The 19923-nt window shown below is 50.9% G+C and overlaps 1 protein-coding gene across 1 annotated transcript; it reads right to left on the minus strand.

Annotated features, from left to right (window-relative positions):
* Positions 1–753: 753 nt before the first annotated feature.
* MC3R (melanocortin 3 receptor) lies at positions 754–1782 on the minus strand. Its single transcript, XM_047851801.1, has one exon. It carries the CDS (start codon positions 1723–1725, stop codon positions 754–756), a length of 972 nt encoding a protein of 323 aa, XP_047707757.1. The 5' UTR covers positions 1726–1782.
* Positions 1783–19923: the final 18141 nt, after the last annotated feature.

Raw genomic sequence — 19923 nt, forward strand, 5'->3', positions numbered from 1 at the left:
CAAGGTATCAAAATACTTTGTACACAGGTATGTGTTGATTTTGCAAAAGCACTGTATCTGTCTTTCCTTAGGATTGTGAAAGCTGCCTTCGACTCAGTGCATAAGAACCCCCCAACAAAGCAGCAGCCAAAATAGAAGTGGGTTACATCCCCTCGCTAGTTTTCTTGGGGAGGCTGGTCTGGGGTCAAGAAGAGGGGCATACATAGCATCACTTCTTTGACACAGAGCTCAGTGTTTTTAGGAAACTGTTTTTACTGGAAACAGTAATAGAACAAATGCTCAGTCTCTTAAGAAATACCGGCGAGGCCATCCGAGCAGCTGACAGCCAGAACTGAGACAGGTTTGCTTGGGAGACATCGGAACCCCTCTTAGAGTCAACGAGAGTCCTTCTGTCCGGTCTGGCTGGTGGCAGGGAGACATGGGGAGGAAGCTGGTGAGGGAGGTGGGCATTCCGGACCCCAGGCGCACAGAAATGAATGCGGGCAGCACCCTCCCTGCGTTCTGCCGGGGCCTCTTTGGGAAATCAGTGACTTACCCACTTTGGAATCCTTTCGGAAAGCCTGTCACATACCACGTCTGTCTGCAAAAGGCTTTGCAGGGGTAAAAGCAAAGAGACATGGGCGATCGTGGCTGTTGGCCGATTTTGCGTCTTCCGAGTATTTCTTCTTCTTTTTTTTTTTCCTTCTAAACACCTTGGCCGGGCGGAGGGCCAACAGTGACCGAACCCACGTGCGCGTCCAGGCCCCCGGCGCCCTAGCCCAGGTTCATGCCGTTGCAGCTGCAGAGAATCTCCTTAAAGGTGGTACGCAGCTCCAGGCTCCGGAAGGCGTAGATGAGCGGGTCGATGATGGAGTTGCACATGATGAGGACCAGGTAGGTGTTGAAGTGGGCGGTGTAACAGACGCAGTAGGGGTTGGTGGGGCAGGTGATGATGAGGACGAGGTGGAGGAAGAAGGGGGCCCAGCAGCAGATGAACACCCCCAGCAGGATGGTGATGGTCACAGCCCCCTTCATGCACGAGTGCTGCGGCGGGGCCGCCCCGTCGGCGGGCGGCAGTGCCGCGATGCGCTGGACGTGCAGCCGGGCGAAGAGGAACATGTGCACGTAGAGGGCGCCCATGAGGAGCAGCATGGCGAAGAACATGGTGATGAGGCACACGATGACCATCTTGCTCTCGGAGTAGATGATGAACACCACGCCACAGACCCCGCAGCTCACCCAGATGGCCGCGATCCAGGCGAGGGCCTTCCGCGCGGTCATGATGCTGTGGTAGCGGAGCGCGTAGAAGATGGTGACGTACCTGTCCACGGCGATGGCCAGGAGGTTGCAGATGGAAGCTACCAGCGAGATGCAGATCAAGGAGTCGAAGACGTTGTCCATGTGCTGGATGAGCCGGTCGCCGAGGGCCAGGGAGTTGCTGTTGACGACGGCGATCATGACGGTCTCCAGGGCGTTGGACACGCTCACCAGCATGTCCGCCGCCGCCAGGCTGCAGAGGAAGAAGTACATGGGCGAGTGCAGGTTGCCGTTCTTGACCACAGCCAGGATGACCAGGATGTTTTCCAGCAGGCTGACGATGCCCAGCGCCAGGAAGACCTCGGGCTTGATGAAGACCTGCTCGCAGAACCCGCTGCCGCTCTGGTTGCCAAAGGCAGGGCTGGCAGGGTGCTCGGAGCCGTTGGGCAGCGTTGGGTGCACAGACGGCAGGCAGCACGAGGCGTTCATTGCTAACAGACGGGCTGATCCGAGCGGGGGCTCCAGCGACGTCCAGAGGCTGCTGCTGCTGCTGCTGCTGCTGCTGCTGCTGCTGCTGGCTGCTTCCTGGAAAGAAAAAAAAAAAAAAAAGAAAAATCTCCCTCCAGATGCTTGCTGTGGATGCCCGTCCAGTCCAGACCGAGGCCTGGTTCTCCCCCACAATAACAGGATGGAGAGAGGGAGAGAAAGTCAGCCTGGAGACAGACAGGAGAACTTTTCCTCTGCTTCTCCAGGACAAGCAGTTTTACGGACACTCTTCTCCGTCGCCTTCCTTCTGTCTCCCTCTTACCTTTCCCCCACCTGGGAATGGAAAAACCCGCCTCTGGTTGCTACAGTTTCGGCTGTCTTCATAGCAGGACCGGGGACGTGGTACCTGTTGCTAGGAGGGAGGGGTGAAGTCTCGGTCTTCATACGCTGGCTGCAGGCAGACAGCTCCTACTTTGTCTTCAGTGCAGTGAACCGACCACTGAGCATCGGACGCCTCTCTTGACTGGCAGCAGGTACCCGCTCGGGCAGGGAGATGAAGAAGCAGGCTGGTGCCCTCTGCAGGCCAGACTGCTCACCTGTGGGCTGGCTTGGCTGAGCACTTCGTATTTGTCATGGAAGCTGCCACAGGCATCCATTCATCCAGTTTGTTCATTCATTTTTTTTTTTTTTTAATTGCTGTCGCTTATGGAGCACCTACTCTGTGTCCGCTCTCTGCTGGGTGCAGGGGACATAGTGGTGAGTGCGACCTCCACACCATCGCGGTTTCTCCCGGACTTGGTGGGTGTCCGAGGTGGGAGAAGGGAAATCAGGCCGGTGTGTTTCATTGTGATGAATGCGTGGTGATGGCGGCGGGGGGGCTGGGGGGCGCGTGGGGGGTGGGGTTCCGGACCTGGATGGTCTGTGAACGTTCTGGAAGAATGGGCATCTAAGCCTTGACTTGGCGGAAGAAGAGACCGTATCCCGCGGTGCGATGTGGGCTGGGGTTGAAGGAGGTAGAAAAGGGTCCCAGGCAGAGGGAGTGACATGCCCCAAACCTGGAGACAGAGAGCACTGGCTCTCCACCCTGGCCGTGGGGATCATCATAAACTAGGGGCGTCAGGACCCACCTGACCTCCTGAATCAGGATCACCAGGGAGGGGTAGGAGGACCTGCACAGACGTGTGTTCGATTTCGACAGGTGAGCTGGGGCAGAGCCAGGATTGAGGTCTACTGAGAAGGGAGGTTGGTGTGTGTGTGTGTGTGTGTGTGTGTGTGTGTGTGTGTGTGTGTGTGTGTTTAAATTGAAGTACAGTTGACACACATTGTTATATTGGTTTCAGGTGTACAACAGAGTGACCCAACAAGCAGTGCTCGGCTCAGGGTCTGTAGTCACCCTCTGTCACCAGACGATGTTATTACAGAATTACCGACCATATTCCCTATGCTGTGTTTTTCATCCCTGTGATTTAGTTATTTTACAAGGAAGCTTGGTGTTTCTGAGGAACCGAAAGTAGTTTGGCCAGAGTGTGGAGTTGGGAGACACAATTTGAGAAATGAGGGTGCAGAGGTCTTTATTTCTTGTATTTTTATTATTTTTAATATTTATTTATTTGGAGAGAGAACGAGTGGAGAGAGAGAGAGAGAGAGAGAGAGAGAGAGAGAGAATCCCAAGCAGACTCTGTGCTGTCAGTGCAGAGCCTGATGTGGGGCTTGAACTCACGAACTGTGAGATCATGACCTGAGTTGAAACCAGGAGTCGGGCGCTTAACTAGTTGAGCCACCCAGGCACCCCTGAGGTTTTTATTTTTAACAAAGGGTGAGAAGTGCCTGGATCCAGAGGGACAGTATCCACCATATGTGGGAGTTTGGACCGTCTGCTGAAGGTAGTGGGGGCCAAGGAAGGAGGGGCTTTAGGCAGTGGGGGGTGAAGGGGGGTCCATGCTGTAGAAAGACTCTAGGTTGCAGGGTGGAGAGCGGATTGGAGGCGGGGGGAGCAGGGAACCAGGGAGGCCAGGGCTGCGGAGGCCTTTCGAGCTGGAAAGTGTGGAAGGCAGAATTTAGCAGTAGACTTCACTGCCTGGTTCATGTCACGTCTGGTGCTGCACATGAGGATCTTGTGAACTCGGGAAGCGCAAATCCCTTTGCTCCTACACACACACACACACACACACACACGCATGCACAAATATACACACACGTGCACACACACGCACGCGCATTCCAGATGGATTTAGCGATCATCTGACTATCGTCTGTGTGTGGGTGTATAGAAGATAGAAGAAATATGCATAAGGAAATAGAAGAGCTTGTTAAATATTTATAAAACTGTGGAGAGATTTCTTAACAAGATGGGCAATCCAAAATTTAGAGTATGAAAAAAAAGCACCAGAAGCAAAGCAAAAAGACAGGAAGAAAACATTTGCCGTAGACTACGAATGGTTACTGTCTCTAACAGAAAAAGAATTCTTTCAGATCAATAAGAAAAGAATGAATTACCTCTTAGAATTTTGGGCAGAAGATATGAACAGAAAACCAGTGAAGAAGAAATACAAACGGATAATAAACATATGAAAAGATGTCCGTCCTTCTGGGGAGGTTGGAGAAATGCAAATCAAAATGAGACTCCAGTACCATTTTTCTGGTTAGATTAACAAGAACTAAAAAGATACCAAATTCAGGAGAGAATATTGGGAGAACAGTCAACAGGCACTCCTAAGGTTTGTGAATAGTCTCATTGTTGGCAGTTTCTACTAAAATAAAAGATGTGCCTGGGTGGGGACCTCAGTCTGCCTCGGGGCATAAGGAATACCACTTCTGTTTTTTCTCAATAGAGCAACTTAAATTTTTTTAAGCTTATTTATTTGGGGAGGGGGGCAGGGACAGAGAGAGAGAGAGCTCAAGTGAGCGAGCAGGGAGGGGTAGAGAGAGAATCCCGAGCAGGCTCCATGCTGTGAGCATGGAGCTCTATGTGGGGCTCAAACTCACAAACAGTGAGATCATGACTTGAGCCGAAATGAAGAGCTTAACCGACTGAGCCACCCAGACGCTCTGAGCAACTTAATTTCTTATGTGAAGCCACTCATCTTCCAGGTTGGGGAAAAAGACAATCTTTATCCTTTTTGGGGGGCTTCTCCTCCTCCCCCTCAGGACGCATCCCGGGGTGTATTCGTCCTGTCTTGTCTGTGGTTTCAGGGACACCCGTGTTACCTGCAAAGCCAGATTATCAAGCAGGGGACCGTTCCTCCTCTGCTGGGCCCTTTGCCCACGGAGCATGACTGAGCGGACGGAGCCTGGTGCTTCAAACCTGCGTCCCCAGAGGCACCTCTCTGCTAATGAGTGTTGATTTTGTGTTCCCTAGACACAACCCCCACCCCCACCCCCTGCTTTCCTGGGGGAGCTGCACAGATGCCCCATTACTTTTTAATCGAAGCTTATCTATAAATGAGTTGGCTCTATTAATAACAGTCGCAAGACCTGATAGGCTCCCGCAGTGTTTCCGTCCATTGGTGCAAGAGGTGGGCGGCCCTGTTTTGGATGTCCTAATAAACTGTAACACGGAGAGGCTTGTCCTCATCCTCCTACCTTTCCTCTCTGCCCAAAGGGCTCTTCCCACGGCTTCCTTGTACATGCATCTTACCCTTTAAGACCCGGCTCCGATGAGAACTGCCTTTTTTTTTTTTTTTTTTTTTTAACAGCTTTCCTTAAATCTTAGGTACTTTATTCATTTTATTCCCTTTAGCCACTACCTCCCCAGCCCCCACACTGACAGAATTCAGCTTTTCCTCCTCGCTGTCACGGCACGCGGAATGTTCTATAACAGGAAGTCACGTCCCATGTCCCATGCCACTAGACGGCGACAGCATTGGCCAGAGGTCACGTTGGAAAGGATGATGAGATTTTATCATTAATGCTAATTACTTCTGGGAGGAGATGGCTCTCACGCCTGCGTTCCCACCCCCCAGCCTGCCCCTGCTTTCGGCCGCCTCTTGCCGGGCGGGTCCTCGGGAGCTCGGTGTCCAGTCGCTCTGCCGGGTCCCACGTCCGGGGCTTCCCCCACCCCCCATGGTGTCTCGGGATCTTCCCTGATGTGGGGGGAGCGGTGGTGACCCTCCCAGACTGATCAAGTTCGGTTTGGAAGTGAGGGGGGGTGGGGGGACACCGTCTGGGGTGATGCTCCCCGAATAAGAGCTGGAGCCGCGGACGGAATTCTCCGGCCTCCTGCCCTTTGGGAAGACATGCAGGGGTGCCCCACGTGCTGCCCACGGCTCCCTGTGGCCCTGCGCCCGACGGCTTCATTCATCTCTTCTCCCTTCTCCCTCACGCCCGCCCGTTTCCTGGGCTCCTCCCCCAAGTGAGTGACCTGCTCCCAAGTCTGTCACGGGTTCAGCCCCGAGGAGGAAGGGAGAGGACCCCCCGCTAAGGTGTACCGCACGCCTGCTGTGTGCCACGTGTCCGGGCTCTTCTCTCCTCTTGGTGACTTCCTCCAGGAAGGACAGAAGGCAGGGCCGTGGGTTGCTCCCCGGTACCGATTCTCCCCTTCTTCCTCACTAATGGGCTCCTCATTTACTGAGGACAGCAGCATGCCTGGCCGACACACTCATTTCCCAGCCTCCCCTGCAGGCGACATGACCCGATTCTGGCCGGTGTTTGTAGGGGAAGCCCAGGCAGGTGACGCAGCTAAGCCAACTAGCAGACCCAAGTAGCACACGCTCTTTTGCCCTTGACTGTTTTCCCTTTTTGCTGCCTGGAATGATGACGTGAAGGCTGGAGCTCCGTCTCCTGTTTTGTAAGTCTGAGGACAAGGGCCAGTTCCTTTGGGGGCCCCCAAACCTGGAAAGTGGCCTGAATCCCTGCTGACTTTACACAGAGGCCGTCAAAGTCCTGAACTGCTTGCCTCCAGGTTTCTAGTTATGTGATAGAAAAGCAACGTTTTATTTATGTCAGCTCTGGCAACGTGAGGTGTTCTGTTCCACACAGCTGCACAAAACCCCTGCAGCGTGACCATACTCCGTCATCTCTGTTTTCTGCCAGAAACCTGTTAGGTGCTTAATAAATGTTTGAAAGGAAGGAGCCCAGTGTCTTTCTCTTTTCCCACTCTGGACGATCTTAATTGTGTGATACCCCGACGGACCCTCCTTTGTAGGTGCTATTAGGAAGTGACTCCATCAGACTGTAATTTGATTGATAATCTCTCTCCCGTTAGACCGTATGCGGCTTGTCTTATTTATCCTATACACCAGTACTTGGTATAACCAACAGCCTCACGCATCCATAGCAGACGCACTTTGGACAACAGCTGATGGGTTTTGAAAGAAAGCAAAACTATAATCTTATCATCTGACTCTGAGTGATTCCTCTCTGAGAGATCTACCCAAGAGAAAGGGAAATAAGCGGTCACACAAATTCTTGGAGGTGGATGTTCGTGGCGACCTGACTCCTAATAGCGAGACAGTGGAAACAGCCCGATGTCCCTCAGCTGGGGACCAGATAGACCAGCTGTGGCATAGCCACGCCGTGGAACGCGATTGAGCAATAAAAGGGAACAAAATACTGCCACATGCACAGCACGAATGACTCTCTGAGTGGAAGAAGTCGGACATAAAAGACTACATTTTGTGTGTTTGCACTTACGGGAATCGTATGCGAAAAGCAAGTCTGTATCGACAGGAAGTAAATTGGTAGTTGCCTCGGACTGGGAACGGCAGTGGGGACGAACTGTCAGTGGGCGCACTTGGGGTGATGAAGATGTTTGAAAACTGGATGAGGGTGATGGTCGTCCAACTCAGTAAATTTACCAGGAATCCTTCGCTTGTACACTTAAAATGGGCGAATTTCACGGGGTTTAAGCGTACTTGGCCAGGTGGTTAAAAATATGATTGTGATAGGTGTTCCCCGTGCCTCAAATGGAGTGTGGTCACATGAAGACTGGCTACTGGTGTGTCCCTTCCCAGAGGAGACCAGAAGGATGTCCTTTCTGAAAGCAGACAGTGGCGCTTGGGATAGGTACGTTGCGTGCACCTGTCTCCAGACTCCAGACTCTGCCCTCACCCCCCGGAGGTTCTGAGAACCGCACAAAGCTAATGGCGCTTGAGTGCTCCAGATGGGTAGCTCGAGGACCCTTCCTGAGCTGCTTTTCAGCTTTATGGGCATCTTCCATTGCTTCCTTAACCTGGACTGACATCTTATTCCTATGATCACCAGCTCCAACTTTATTTCCTTTCTTGGAAGCCTTTCCCACGGTTTTTATCCTGTCCGTTGTTTTCACCGCCCATCCAAATGAAAGCTTCCATTTTCCTTTATTTTCTTTCTCTGTTCCAGGCAGAGACTTTAAAGCGTATTTTATAATTTTATCCCTTTATCTTTTTGAGGAAGACACTATCTTGAAATTACTGGAAGGGGGGTGGGCAGAATGTGCCGGGGTCTTGGGGGGACTTCCCGATTAATTCTGACCGTTCTAAGTGAACATTGACTGCTTTCTCTACTCTTTTTTTTTTTTTTAATTTTTTTAAAAATGTCTATTCAGTTTTGAGAGAGAGAGAGAGAGAGAGAGAGAGCGAGAGCGAGAGAGCAGGGGAGGGGCAGAGAGAGGGAGACACAGAATCAGAAGCAGGCTCCCAGCTCTGAGCTGTCAGCACAGAGTCCCACACGGGGCTCGAACTCACAGACCACGAGATCATGAGCCGAGCTGAAGTCGGATGCCCAACCGACTGAGCCACCCAGGCGCCCCACCACTCTTCAACCTTCAAGCCACACGCCCTGGCTTCTGCCTTGATCACTCCACGGAAACGGGTCTTGCAAAGGGCACCTGTGACCTCCTTGTCATTAAGGAAGGGGGCGCGTCTTCACCTGTAACCATGTCCACTTGACTTAATGTTTGGCACCAGCGACCTTCCTTTCCTTGTAGATCCCTTCTCTTCCTCTGGCTTGCATTGCACTGCGTCCTCCCAGTTTCCCTCCTGTTCTGTGACTGCTGTTTCTCCACCCGCTTCTCAAACCCCTCCTCCCCTGCACCCCTGAGCATTGAAGCTCCCCTCTGCTGACCCCAAGCCTGCCTTCTCTTCTCACTCAGTTTTTCTCCCTATGGAGTCTCATCCTGCTCCCCCCTCCAATGTCCTGCTCTCTGCCAGTGGCCCCCAAATGTATACCTGTAGCTCAGCCTTCTTGGAGCTTCAGACCCTTTCTGTGACCTCTCCTCACGGGTGACTCGCGCTGGCACGTCCAGTACTGACTTTGGGTTCTGCCGCCTCGGATCTGGCCACCCTTCAGTGTTTCTTTTCCCGTGAATGGCCTCACTCTCCAGCCAGCTGCGCACACCAGACAGCCTCCGTTGTCTTTGCCTCCCCGGCAGCCCTTCCTCCTCCTGGGATTTATGCCTCTGTCTTCTTCCTTTCCTCATTCCCTGTGGTTGGAGTGGGTCTGGGAAAACCTCAGACACGTGCCCCGTAAAGACCTCATAAAGAGTCTCTGAGCAATATGGTGGCCGCTGAAATTTAAATGACTTAATGTAAAGCCAAGTTGAAAATCCCCGTCTTCAGCTGTCCTTGCCACGTTGCGAGCGCTCGGTAGCCGCAGGTTCTACCCTTTTAGCCATAGCGATGGGTCAGGTGCCCATTCAGGAGCCGCCCTTGGGGTGATGAAGGCCCTGTGCAGGTGGTGACTGTGGAGTACGAGATGGGAGAAGAAGGGCCTGCATGAGGATGAAGCCAATGCAGGGGATAGAAAAGAAGATTCAGGCATCCTCCGAGCGTTTGATCCAGCCGTGTCTGGAGCTTAACATTGCTGAACTTTTCAGTCATGCGTCAGTCACATCACCCCGATTTTTGTGTCTCGATCCAGAGGGTTTGAGTTGCCCATCTGACATTTGCAGTTGATTAAAAAACGAATGTCCTGATAGTAACGACGACCTTCTGAACGTGGAAGTAAGGTCTTTAATCAGCATCTTGAGCGTGCAATCAGTGCGCCACGGGGAGAAGAGAGCCCTTCTTACGCCCGTGGAATCAAGATGGCTTCTTTTCTGCCGGATCTCGGTTTGCTGGAATTTGTAAATTCCGGTGGAGGGTAGGAGGGGCGTGAGCGCCAAGAGACAGAGAAGAAAGGGGGGAGATGGTGGGAACTCAGACTGGTCGTAAGCATTGCGCTGGGAGAGCAGCCGAAGCTCTTGTCCCTCTGTTTCCCTTTGTCGATGATGAAAGAGCGGTAAATAGCCTCTTGTTCAGCGAGTGCAAAGTATCTGTGGTGCTGGCAGCTTCTAACTGCAGTTCCGTTCTTAGCGCTTCCGTTATCGTTGGCTCCAAAGACGGCTCTCTCTCTCTTGTTAGCGCGTGCTCTCTTTGTGATTGACATTCTCCAGAGGGGGCTGCATTCATGGGCCCGAATGCCCATCTAGGCACACTGCGCATAGAGGGAAACAAAAATCATGTTACGCTTTCGCCGAGGCCCCGGGTCCTTCTCATTTTAACAGCACCCGCCAGACCCAAGACTAGGCCGGTGTCAGGGTGCGGTGGGCCAGGCAGGGATGCAGCAGGTGGCAGGTGGACCCAATATTCGGCTGAAGCTTGAGGCCACGGAGCACATCTCAGGAAGATGATGAGCAGTGGTCTCCACGGGTGGGCAGCCGAGGGTCCCACAGTCCTGCTTGGTGATGGGGAAGCAAGAATGCAGGGAGGTCCAGGCCAGCACTTCTTGTCTGAGCGCGGACGGACTGGATGTAAAAGCGACAGTTCCCATTTGATGGAGGGCTTGTTGTGTGTGAGACCCCGTGGCACCCTCTTTGTGGGTGAGAATGGAAATTGCTGCTCTGTGGACGGGGACACCGAGGCACAGAGATGTCCTGCGATTTGGGAACGGCACACAGATAGAGAACGATAAGCTCCTGTCTGGCTGTGGAGCTACAGAGCTCAACCCCAATGTTATAATGCTTCTCTGCATATTGAAAATAGCTACTTGGAGCCCAGCTGTGGGACTGGAATTTTGGGGAGAACTCCAGTTCCTGGGAGACATTGTGAGGGGCCAGACAGGACCCCAGGCCTACAGAGAGCATGGCTTGGGGTGGTCATAGCAATGAGGGCCTACAAACTAAGCTCAGAGTTATTCCACAGGGAAGGGGCTTGGTGACGGAAGACGTTTACAAGACTATCCTCGAATTATTTGTTTTATTTTATTATTTTTTAAATGTTTACTTATTTTTGAGAGGGAGAGAGACAGAGTGCGAGCAGGGGAGGGCAGAGAGACAGGGAGACAGAGAATCCGAAGCGGGCTCCAGGCGCCGAGCTGACAGCACAGACCCCGACGCGGGGCTCGAACTCACGAACCGTGAGATCATGAGCTGAGTTGCGGTCGGACACTTGACCGACTGAGCCACCCAGGTGCCTCTGTCCTCAAATTATTTAAAAGCAGTGTAAGAAGGGCACGCTTGGCCTAAATCCTCACTCACTATGACCAGCCATTGTCCAACACTATTATGGATCGTCTCTTCATTTAACCACAGAGATCCCGAGAGTAGTTTGAATCAGGTGCACAGCTGGCCAGTCAGGGCCTGCGCTTCCCAGCCTGCCTTGCGGCTGCGCGGCCACAAGCCTGTGGACGTGAGCCGAAGTGAGAGCAGAGCTTCCGCGTTGTGCTGTCCGAAGGGATGAGACGTTCTCCCAAGCTTCCTCCTGGCCGTGATGAGGATGGGGTGGAGATACAAGAGACTACTCCTGACCCAGGAGTGGAAATCCTATATTAAAGTCAGCCAAGCTTCCTCATCTGCCTTGGATCACTTCCTTCAGGAACTTTCTGTTCCATGAAAGAGGAATGAACTTTCAAGTCCCCAAAAGTTGCGACGCTTCAGACAAGTCGCTACCTAACACGCAGCTGACTCTTGTATCGTAATGTAATTTTATTTTCCCCACCAGAGCGAAGGCTAAAGATGAAGTTGTTCTTTCGTAGACTCACAGAGTGGCATTGGTGGAATTCAGAGTCTGGCCGCAAAGACTGAGATGATGTGAAAGCGTGGTGATAGAGATATAAAGAAAGCATTAGGGGAGCGCTGGGATTCCTCAGCCTGGCGTGGCTTGTTGGAGGCAATACTTAAACTCTAAGGCACGTGGGAGCGCACACACCTTACGTGGCCAGTACTGGTAGAGCCTACACGTGGCTGGCCTAAGATGGCCAAACACTAAAATTGCACTTGGCTGTACTTGTGGAGGAGGATTTACATGATAAACTAGGAAGTATGGCTAAGTAACGCCTTGTTCACTCCGGGGCTCCTTTTTGAAGAGGACGAATCGTCTTCCAATCTTGCCAAAAGAAAGAAAGGCCACGTGGCTCCTTCTGTCACCAGTCGCACAGAGCTGTCCTCCCGAGGAGCTTATGAGGTCCTGGGGTGGGGAAGAACTTCTGGCAACGAATCCAAAATGGTTTAGGTACAAAAAGAGGGATTTACTTTCTGCCTCATATCAATGGAAATTTCAGGGGGTTTATGGATTCAGGCATGGCTGGATTTAAGGCTCAGTGAATTTAACAAGGACCCAGGGCACATTAGTGCGGGCTGCTGTAACAAAATACCAGAGCTTGGATGGCTTACATGATGGGAATTTATTTTGTCACAGTTCTGGTGGCTGGAAAGTTTAAGATCAAGGTGTGGCGGAGTTTCTTTTCTGGTGAGAGCTCCCTCCCTGGCTTGCAGGTGTGGGCTCTTGCTGTGTCCTCACGTGATGGAGAGACAGTGAGCAGAAAAGCTCTCTGGCATCTCTTCTTACAAGGACACCTGTCCCATCGGGGGTGGGGGGCACCCTCAAGACCTTATCTAAGCCTCATTATTTCCCAAAGGCCCCACCTTCAGATCCCATCTCACTGGGGTTAGGGCTTCAACAGAGGATTTTGGGGGAAGCACGATTTAATCCATTGCGTGGAGTCACTTCATAGCTTGGCCCTGTCCTCCTTCATGTTGGCCTCAATCTTAGGTTCCACGTTGGGGTAAAGGTGGCTGCCGGCAGCTATAGGCCTGCCCGCTGTGAACTCAAGTCCAAGAGAAAGGCGTGAGGGCCTCGCTCAATCAGTGCAAGACGCGCAGACCTCATCTTCTTGAATCTGTTTGGACCAGGAGCTCGTCCCTCAGCCGTTTGTTCGGGGCAGGGGAATGCGGCGTCTGGATTGGCCAGGGCTGAGTCCTGGGCTCTGTTCTGGGGCTGCGGGGAAGTTAGCTGCCCCTGAATCCCATGCACCAGAGAGCGGAGGGTGGTTCCCCCGAGGAGAGTGTAGTGGGAAGGGAAAGGGGGAGAGCAGGATTGGGCCGAGGGAGAAGCTGAATGGCGATGCAGGCCGGCCTCAGCCCATCTTGGGGAGCTCTGGAGATACATGGGCCGTCAGAGTCCTCCCTGTTGGGCTGAATGGTTGGGCCTTTATACCGACCATGTCAGTCGTTGGCTGTGGGCTGGGCTGGTGCTCCGCTTTGAGCTTGGGCACGATGGCATTCTGCAGCTGAGGAAGATCCTGAGGGAACTAGACAGCTAGAGGCTCCTAGCTGACAACCTGAAGGGGCTTAAAGGGGGGCCCGGCTGGCGCAGCACCTTGTTCACCCCAAAAGAACGGGTGAATATGTGCCAACATAGAGATGTGGGCAGGCCAGTATCAGCAGGGAGTGTGCTTACCGTGTGTACCCAGGAATTGAGTTTTACAGCACTGCCAACGTTGTGGGAGAGCGGGAGGGGATTTGTCCCTGACCTCCCTCACGGAGTGACACAATGTCTGCTTACACGAGGGTGCTGACTGCAGCAGCTCCTGTGACAAAGGTCTGGGTTAGGTCTGTCCTTGGCTGGAAGCTCATGTTGTTACGGTGTGTGGTTAGAACAATCAGAGGGAGATTACTCACCGCCCGAGTGTGAGTTGCCGGCAGGGACAGCCCCGGGGAAGGAACGAGAAAACAGCTCATCTATGAGTGGGGCACATTTTATGATGATGTACATCGAATCAGGAGTTTCTGATATGTATTCGTAACGCTCCCATCGTGGCCAGCCACTTCACTGTGTAGCTGAGTTTTAAAAATCATACTTTATGTATTTTCTTTTGGGATAGTTTTAGACTTACAGCAAAATTGCAGAGACAGTGCAGAGAGTCCCCCACATGTCCCTGGTCCCCCTTCCCCCATCGTGAACATGTTGCATCATCACGGTACCTTTGTTAAAGGCAAACAAAGCTTTTTTGGGAAACCAGCCCTGGTCCACTGCTACTCACTGTGCTCCACGTTTTGTTTTGATTTCGCTGGTTTTCCCATTAATGTCCTCTTCCTGGTCCAGGGTCCCATGTAAGAACCCACATTGCATTGAGTGAACCACGTCTGCTTGGTCTCTTCGGGTCTGTGACAGTTTCGGTCTTCCCTGGCTTTTCATGACTTTCGTGATGGTTTTGAGAAGCACCGGTCAGATTGTCTGTGGCAGGTCTCTTAATTTGGGTTTGTTTGATTTTCTTTTTCTTTTTTTTAATGGTCAGGCTGGGGTTGTGGGTTTCTGGAAAGAATACCACAGAGGTGAGAATATCACATCATATCAGGGGCACATGACACCCACCTGGCATCACTGGGATGCTAGCCTTGGTCGCTTGCTGAAAAGGATCTTCTGTAAGTGAGTTTTGATAACTCAAACTTGGCCTCAGGGGGTCTTAACATTTTTATGTGAATTTCTCTTGGGGTCTTAAATCTCAACTTTTACTCACGGAAAGGATGTGGGTTGTGATACAAGAGTACTAATTAGCTGTAATACTGATGGGAGGGCAGTTCCTACATCACTGTCTGATGGCCTTCCTTCTGTTCCTTCCTATATACTGTTTCCTGCCCTTTCTCCACCAGATTCAACACTGCTGAGTACCCAGACACCTACTCTGCCATGACATTAACAGCATCTGTCTAGGAATATCCCAGTGTGTCAGGTACTTTGCTTCTTCCTTCCTTCTTCGTTCCTTCCCTCCTTCCTTTTCATTTATCTGCAGGTTTTCATTTTTATGTTTACATACAAGTATATAAATATATTAATTTGGCTTGCAGTTAATCTGTATTAATTAAGTGGTATGCAGAACAAAATTAGCTCTGTTTTTCCAACTCCGTGTCCAAATATTTTAATTTTTTTAATGTTAATTTTTGAGAGAGACAGAGCGTGAGCAGGGGAGGGGCAGAGAGAGAGAGGGAGACCCAGAATCTGAAGCAGGCTCCAGGCTCTGAGCTGTCAGCATGGAGCCTGACACGGGGCTCAAACTCATGAACTGTGAGATCATGACCTGAGCCGAAGTCGGACTATTAACTGACTGAGTCACCCAGATGCCCCACCCCCCACCAATATTTTAATACTGTGCATTGAAAAAGCTTTTATTTCCCAACTTATTTTAGGATTTATTTTTACTCATAATTAGGTTCCTGATATCTTATATGTCTGTTAATCTCTGTCTCTTTACTTTTTTTAAGTTGAGCTACACATACCACAAAATTCTTAGTTCTAATACAGTGATTTTTAGTACATTCATAAGGTTGTGCAACCATCACCACTACTAATTCTAGAACATTTTCATCACCCAAAATGGAAGCCTCAGCCCCTGGCAATGACTAATCTACTTTCTGTCTCTGTGTGACAATAAAAAAATATGCCCCTCTAGGGCCATGTTTAACTTCTGGATCACAAAACCTTCCATTTTCTCACTTTGTCATTTTTCAGATTCAGAAACAAACAAACAAAAGAACAACTATAAATTTTCCTGTTTAAAATTCTGCGTGAAAATTATAAGAACATTCAAAATTTCTTCTTCTTAATCTCTTGAATTTCAAGGAGACTCTGAATGGAGAGTGAATTGTTTTCTGAGCACTTCAATGCAAGGAACAGGTCAGGGTACTTTTTATGTCTTTTTTAAAAGAACATCTTTTCTTTGTACTCTGCTGGATCTTCTTTTGAAAACTTAGAGTAAAATCCAATTTGCTTCTCCAAGTCTGCTTTCTTATGGCTGATTCACAAATTGTAGCAAATTAATGGCAGGAGGCAGGGGTTTCTTGTGTGCAGAAGACAAAACGATCCATGTTGTTCTAAGTTCGGCTCGACGCCACCAAATCTGGCTGAAGGATCAGATCTGATGTGTAAAAAAACCCTCTGCGGTGTCCAAACATACTCTCTGTATATTTCCTGGTTAAAAAAAAAAAAAAAATCTTAGCACATTAGAGTTGTGTTGCCTTCATTAATCACAAAATGGAGTGCTTTTAACTTTCCTCAGCTCCCCCCTTTTTTCCCCTTTGCTTGGTTAACACTTGGGTCTTCTGTTCTGAATGTTATGTTTCTGGGGCCATTACCTAGGTGAAGTTATGGCTGTAGGGTTTGCACCATTGAGTTGTTTCACACCAGGGTGGGCTGGTGCAGAGCAGGGCTTTCCCTCCGTAGATGGGCATCTGGATCACCCAGGAAATCTTGTCAAAATGCAGAATCTGGTTCAGTAGGTCCGGGGGATAACGATGCTGCTGATTCACAGACGACCTGGAACAGCACGGAGAGAGATCTAGCCATTTTTAGACTCTGGGGAACAGTGCTCTGAGGAACAGGCCCAGTGTGGAATGCACTCTGATGATGGTGGGGAGCAGTCCACACCCAAACAGCGGATGTTCCCAGCTGTTGTGTTCATATCAGTGCTTTTCATGTGTGACCAGTGATGGTGGCCAAAGGCTCCACACTGGGGCTGCTGCCTAAAAGGGTAATTTGGGCCTAATGTCCTGCCCTTTCTGGGGAGTCTATGCCTCACTTTAACATCCTTAGTGAATTCCTTCGTATTTAAATTGGACAGGGTGGGTTTTGTTATTTATGTTCAAGGATCTGGCCCACCCTTACATTCCAATTTGGGTCAGTAAGTGCTGGCCATCTGGAGATCTGGGTGCTGAGAAATCCCAAGGCTTCGTCAACTTGGAAGAAGACTGCTGGGATCGATTAGCAATGCCTGCACTGATCTAGAGCTAGGGAACAGGACCACGCGCATCGTGCTTTTGGCATCCCTGTGCCATGGTCTGTATTCGTTTCCTAAATGTCGTAGCTTAAAACCACAGGAATTTATTCTCTCACAGTTCTGGAGGTCAGAAACCCAAACTGAGTTGGCAGGGCTTCGTTCTTCCTGGAGTCTGTAGGACAGAATCTGTTTCCCTGGATATTTTGGCTTCTAGAGGCCCAACTGCTCTCTTGACTCATGGGCCCTTCCTCCGGTCTCAAAGCCAGCAGTTAGAATCCAAATCTCTCTCTGACCTGCTTGTATCGCATCTCCTTTTCTAACTCTGGCCCTCCTGCCTCCCTCACATAAGGACCTTCTGATGACATTGGGCCCATCAAGATAGTCTGTCTTAAGACCCATAACCTTAATCATATCTGCAAAGTTCCTTTGGCCGTGTAAGGTAACAGAGTCTAGGGATTAGGAGTGGGCGTCTTTGGAGGCCACTATCTTGTTGGTCACATGTCTGTTCATCAGAGTCTCAGACCCTCTAGGGGGCATTCTTAGCCCACCCATAGATACTCAGTTCTTTGGCAACTGACTCACGCTAACTCAAGATTAATGTATTCATTTATAATGATGACACCCCTCTTCAGAGACCAAGGTACTTGAGTGTTATGTATAGAGGGTCCCGTCTTTCTGAAATTCCTGGGAATGTAGACTGTTACCTGGAGGGTTCTTGATGACTTAGGAATCAGAGAAGAGGAAGCAGGATGGTTGGGAGGGTGCACCTGATTCCATGAAAGCCTAAGAGAACCCTCTTGCCCTGTTGGTGGGAAGGCAGACTGGTGCGGCCGCTCTGGGAAACAGCGTGGAGGTTCCTCAAAAAATTAAAAATAGACCTAACCTATGACCCAGCCATAGCACTGCTAGGAATTTACCCAAGGGATACAGGAGTGCTGATGCATAGGGGCGCTTGTACCCCAATGTTCATAGCAGCAATAGTCAAATTATGGAAAGAGCCTAAATGTCCATCAACTGATGAATGGATAAAGAATTTGTGGTTTATATACACAATGGAGTACTACGTGGCAATGAGAAAGAATGAAATCTGGCCTTTTGTAGCAACATGGATGGAACTGGAGAGTGTCATGCTAAGTGAAATAAGTCATACAGAGAAAGACATATACCATATGTTTTCACTCTTATGTGGATTCTGAGAAACTTAACAGAAACCCATGGGAGAGGGGAAGGAAAAAAAAAGGAAAAAAAGAGGTTAGAGTGGGAGAGAGTCAAACCATAAGAGACTCTTAAAAACTGAGAATAAACTGAGGGCTCATGGGGGGTGGGAGGCAGGGGAGGGTGGGTGATGGGCATTGAGGAGGGCACCTATTGGGATGAGCACTGGGTATTGTATGGAAACCAATTTGACCATAAATTTCATATTAAAAAAAAAAAGAAGAAGAAAATCTTTATCCTTAAAGCAATTCTTCTCCCTAGAGCCTGGGAAACTCCTTTCCTTTCGATAGAACAGAAACTGGTAAACTGTGGCCCACCACTTGTTCTTATAAATACAGTTTTATTGGGACACAGCTAGACCTGTTGGTTTATGTATGGTCACGGCTGCCGTTATACTAGAATGGTACAATTTAGTGGTTATGACATGAATGGCCTGCAAAGCCCAAACTGTTTACTCTTTGGCCCCTTGTAGAAAATGTTTGCCAGCCCCTGATACCTTACTACACACCTCTGCCCCCCAAAAAGATTGCCCCCCCACAATCTTCAGCATATGTTAAACTTGCCCGAGGGAAGCTTATTAAGACACAAATCCTGGAATGGGGTCCAAGAATTTGCTTTTCTATCAAGTTCCCAGAGGATCCTGATGATGCTGTCTGAGGACCACACTTCGGGAGCTGCACCACTAGGCTGTAAACTCTGCAAAAGCAGGGACTCCGGTTGGTTCTCTGGCGTATGCGATTGTGACATTGCGGGCACTTAATGCACGAGTAATAGCTGAATAAGTAGCTGGTCCTGTTGTCTTTCTCTTAGAGCCGATCAATGCTGATGCACCAAAAACACCTTTCTATGTGTGTGGTGAGCGAAATCGTGCCCCCTCCCCAAAGACGTCCGTGTCCCAATCCCCGAACCTGTGAATATGTTACTTTCCGTGGCAGAAGGGACTTCGCAGTGTTGATTAATACAGTGGACTTTGAGATGGGGAGATAATCCCAGATGATCCAGAAGGCAGGCACGGAGACCCGCCCCACAAGCACGCTTCTCGGTGTGGACACCCTTCCGCTCTGCGTCCTGATTTACAGGCCCTCCTCCCCTTCCACAAAAGCAGCTGGGCCTGCTACGTGCTTGTGAGCCTGGAGCTGAATTAGGACGCTCCTCGCACAGCCTTGCTCTCCCTGTTTAGGGAAACGGAAGTCAAACCGCTGTTGGCAGAAGCTGAGAGGAGAGAGCACTGCTGTTCTTGGTGACACATGAGGAGAACGGTGCGTGTCACCTCTGCTGGCGCCAGTGCTCTGGATTGGAGAGCAGCACCCGTCACCTGCACACCCCTTCGCCTCATTCTGCGGGAGGCTGGTCGGTCCTCCGGGCAGACACCTGCTTTCAGCCAGAGACCGAGATCGGATGAGGGATCGGCACAGTGCGGTGGCTTGGTGCAGGGCCACGCGTCCGGCTCTCGTCCTGGAACCTCTGCAGGAGCACCATCCGGAGCCGGCCTCCCCCCACCCTGTGTTCGCCGGGATGGAGACGGGCAGGCAGAAAATGCACCTGTGTGGGGCAGTGAGCCGGGGAAGGGGGCTGTGGCGGAGGGGTGACCGGCACCCCCAGCTGGACCGACAGCAGCCCTGGAGCAGGCAGGCCCTGCAGACACGTACTTGTCTGGGGCGAGGGGCCCAGGCCACGTGCCAACGTTGGTGGTCATCCGCTGTGCAATTCCTCCACCCCCGTGGGTAGACCTAGGCGAGATGTCTCTCAGCTGGAGGCAAGCAAGCCTCAGAGAAGGGCTCGGCTGCCGGCTGTTGGCCACTGTGCTCTCTGCAGCCGGGGAGAGTCTCAGGCCTGGAGAGGGACAGGGCAGCGCACAAACATCCACCACAGTCCGTGGCCTCTGGATGATGCAAACGGGTGATCGCGTCCGTCCGTTTCCATCAGTCAAGTCTGCTCAGGCCCAGCTGCGCTCGGAGTGGTCAAGCTCTAAAGCCAAACAGGAAAAGAAAATTATGAGGAGCCAGAGTCACCCTCTCAAACCCCAGTGAGAGGCTCCTG

This window comes from Prionailurus viverrinus, chromosome A3 (assembly GCF_022837055.1).
Source record: "Prionailurus viverrinus isolate Anna chromosome A3, UM_Priviv_1.0, whole genome shotgun sequence".
NCBI classification, from domain to species: domain Eukaryota; kingdom Metazoa; phylum Chordata; class Mammalia; order Carnivora; family Felidae; genus Prionailurus; species Prionailurus viverrinus.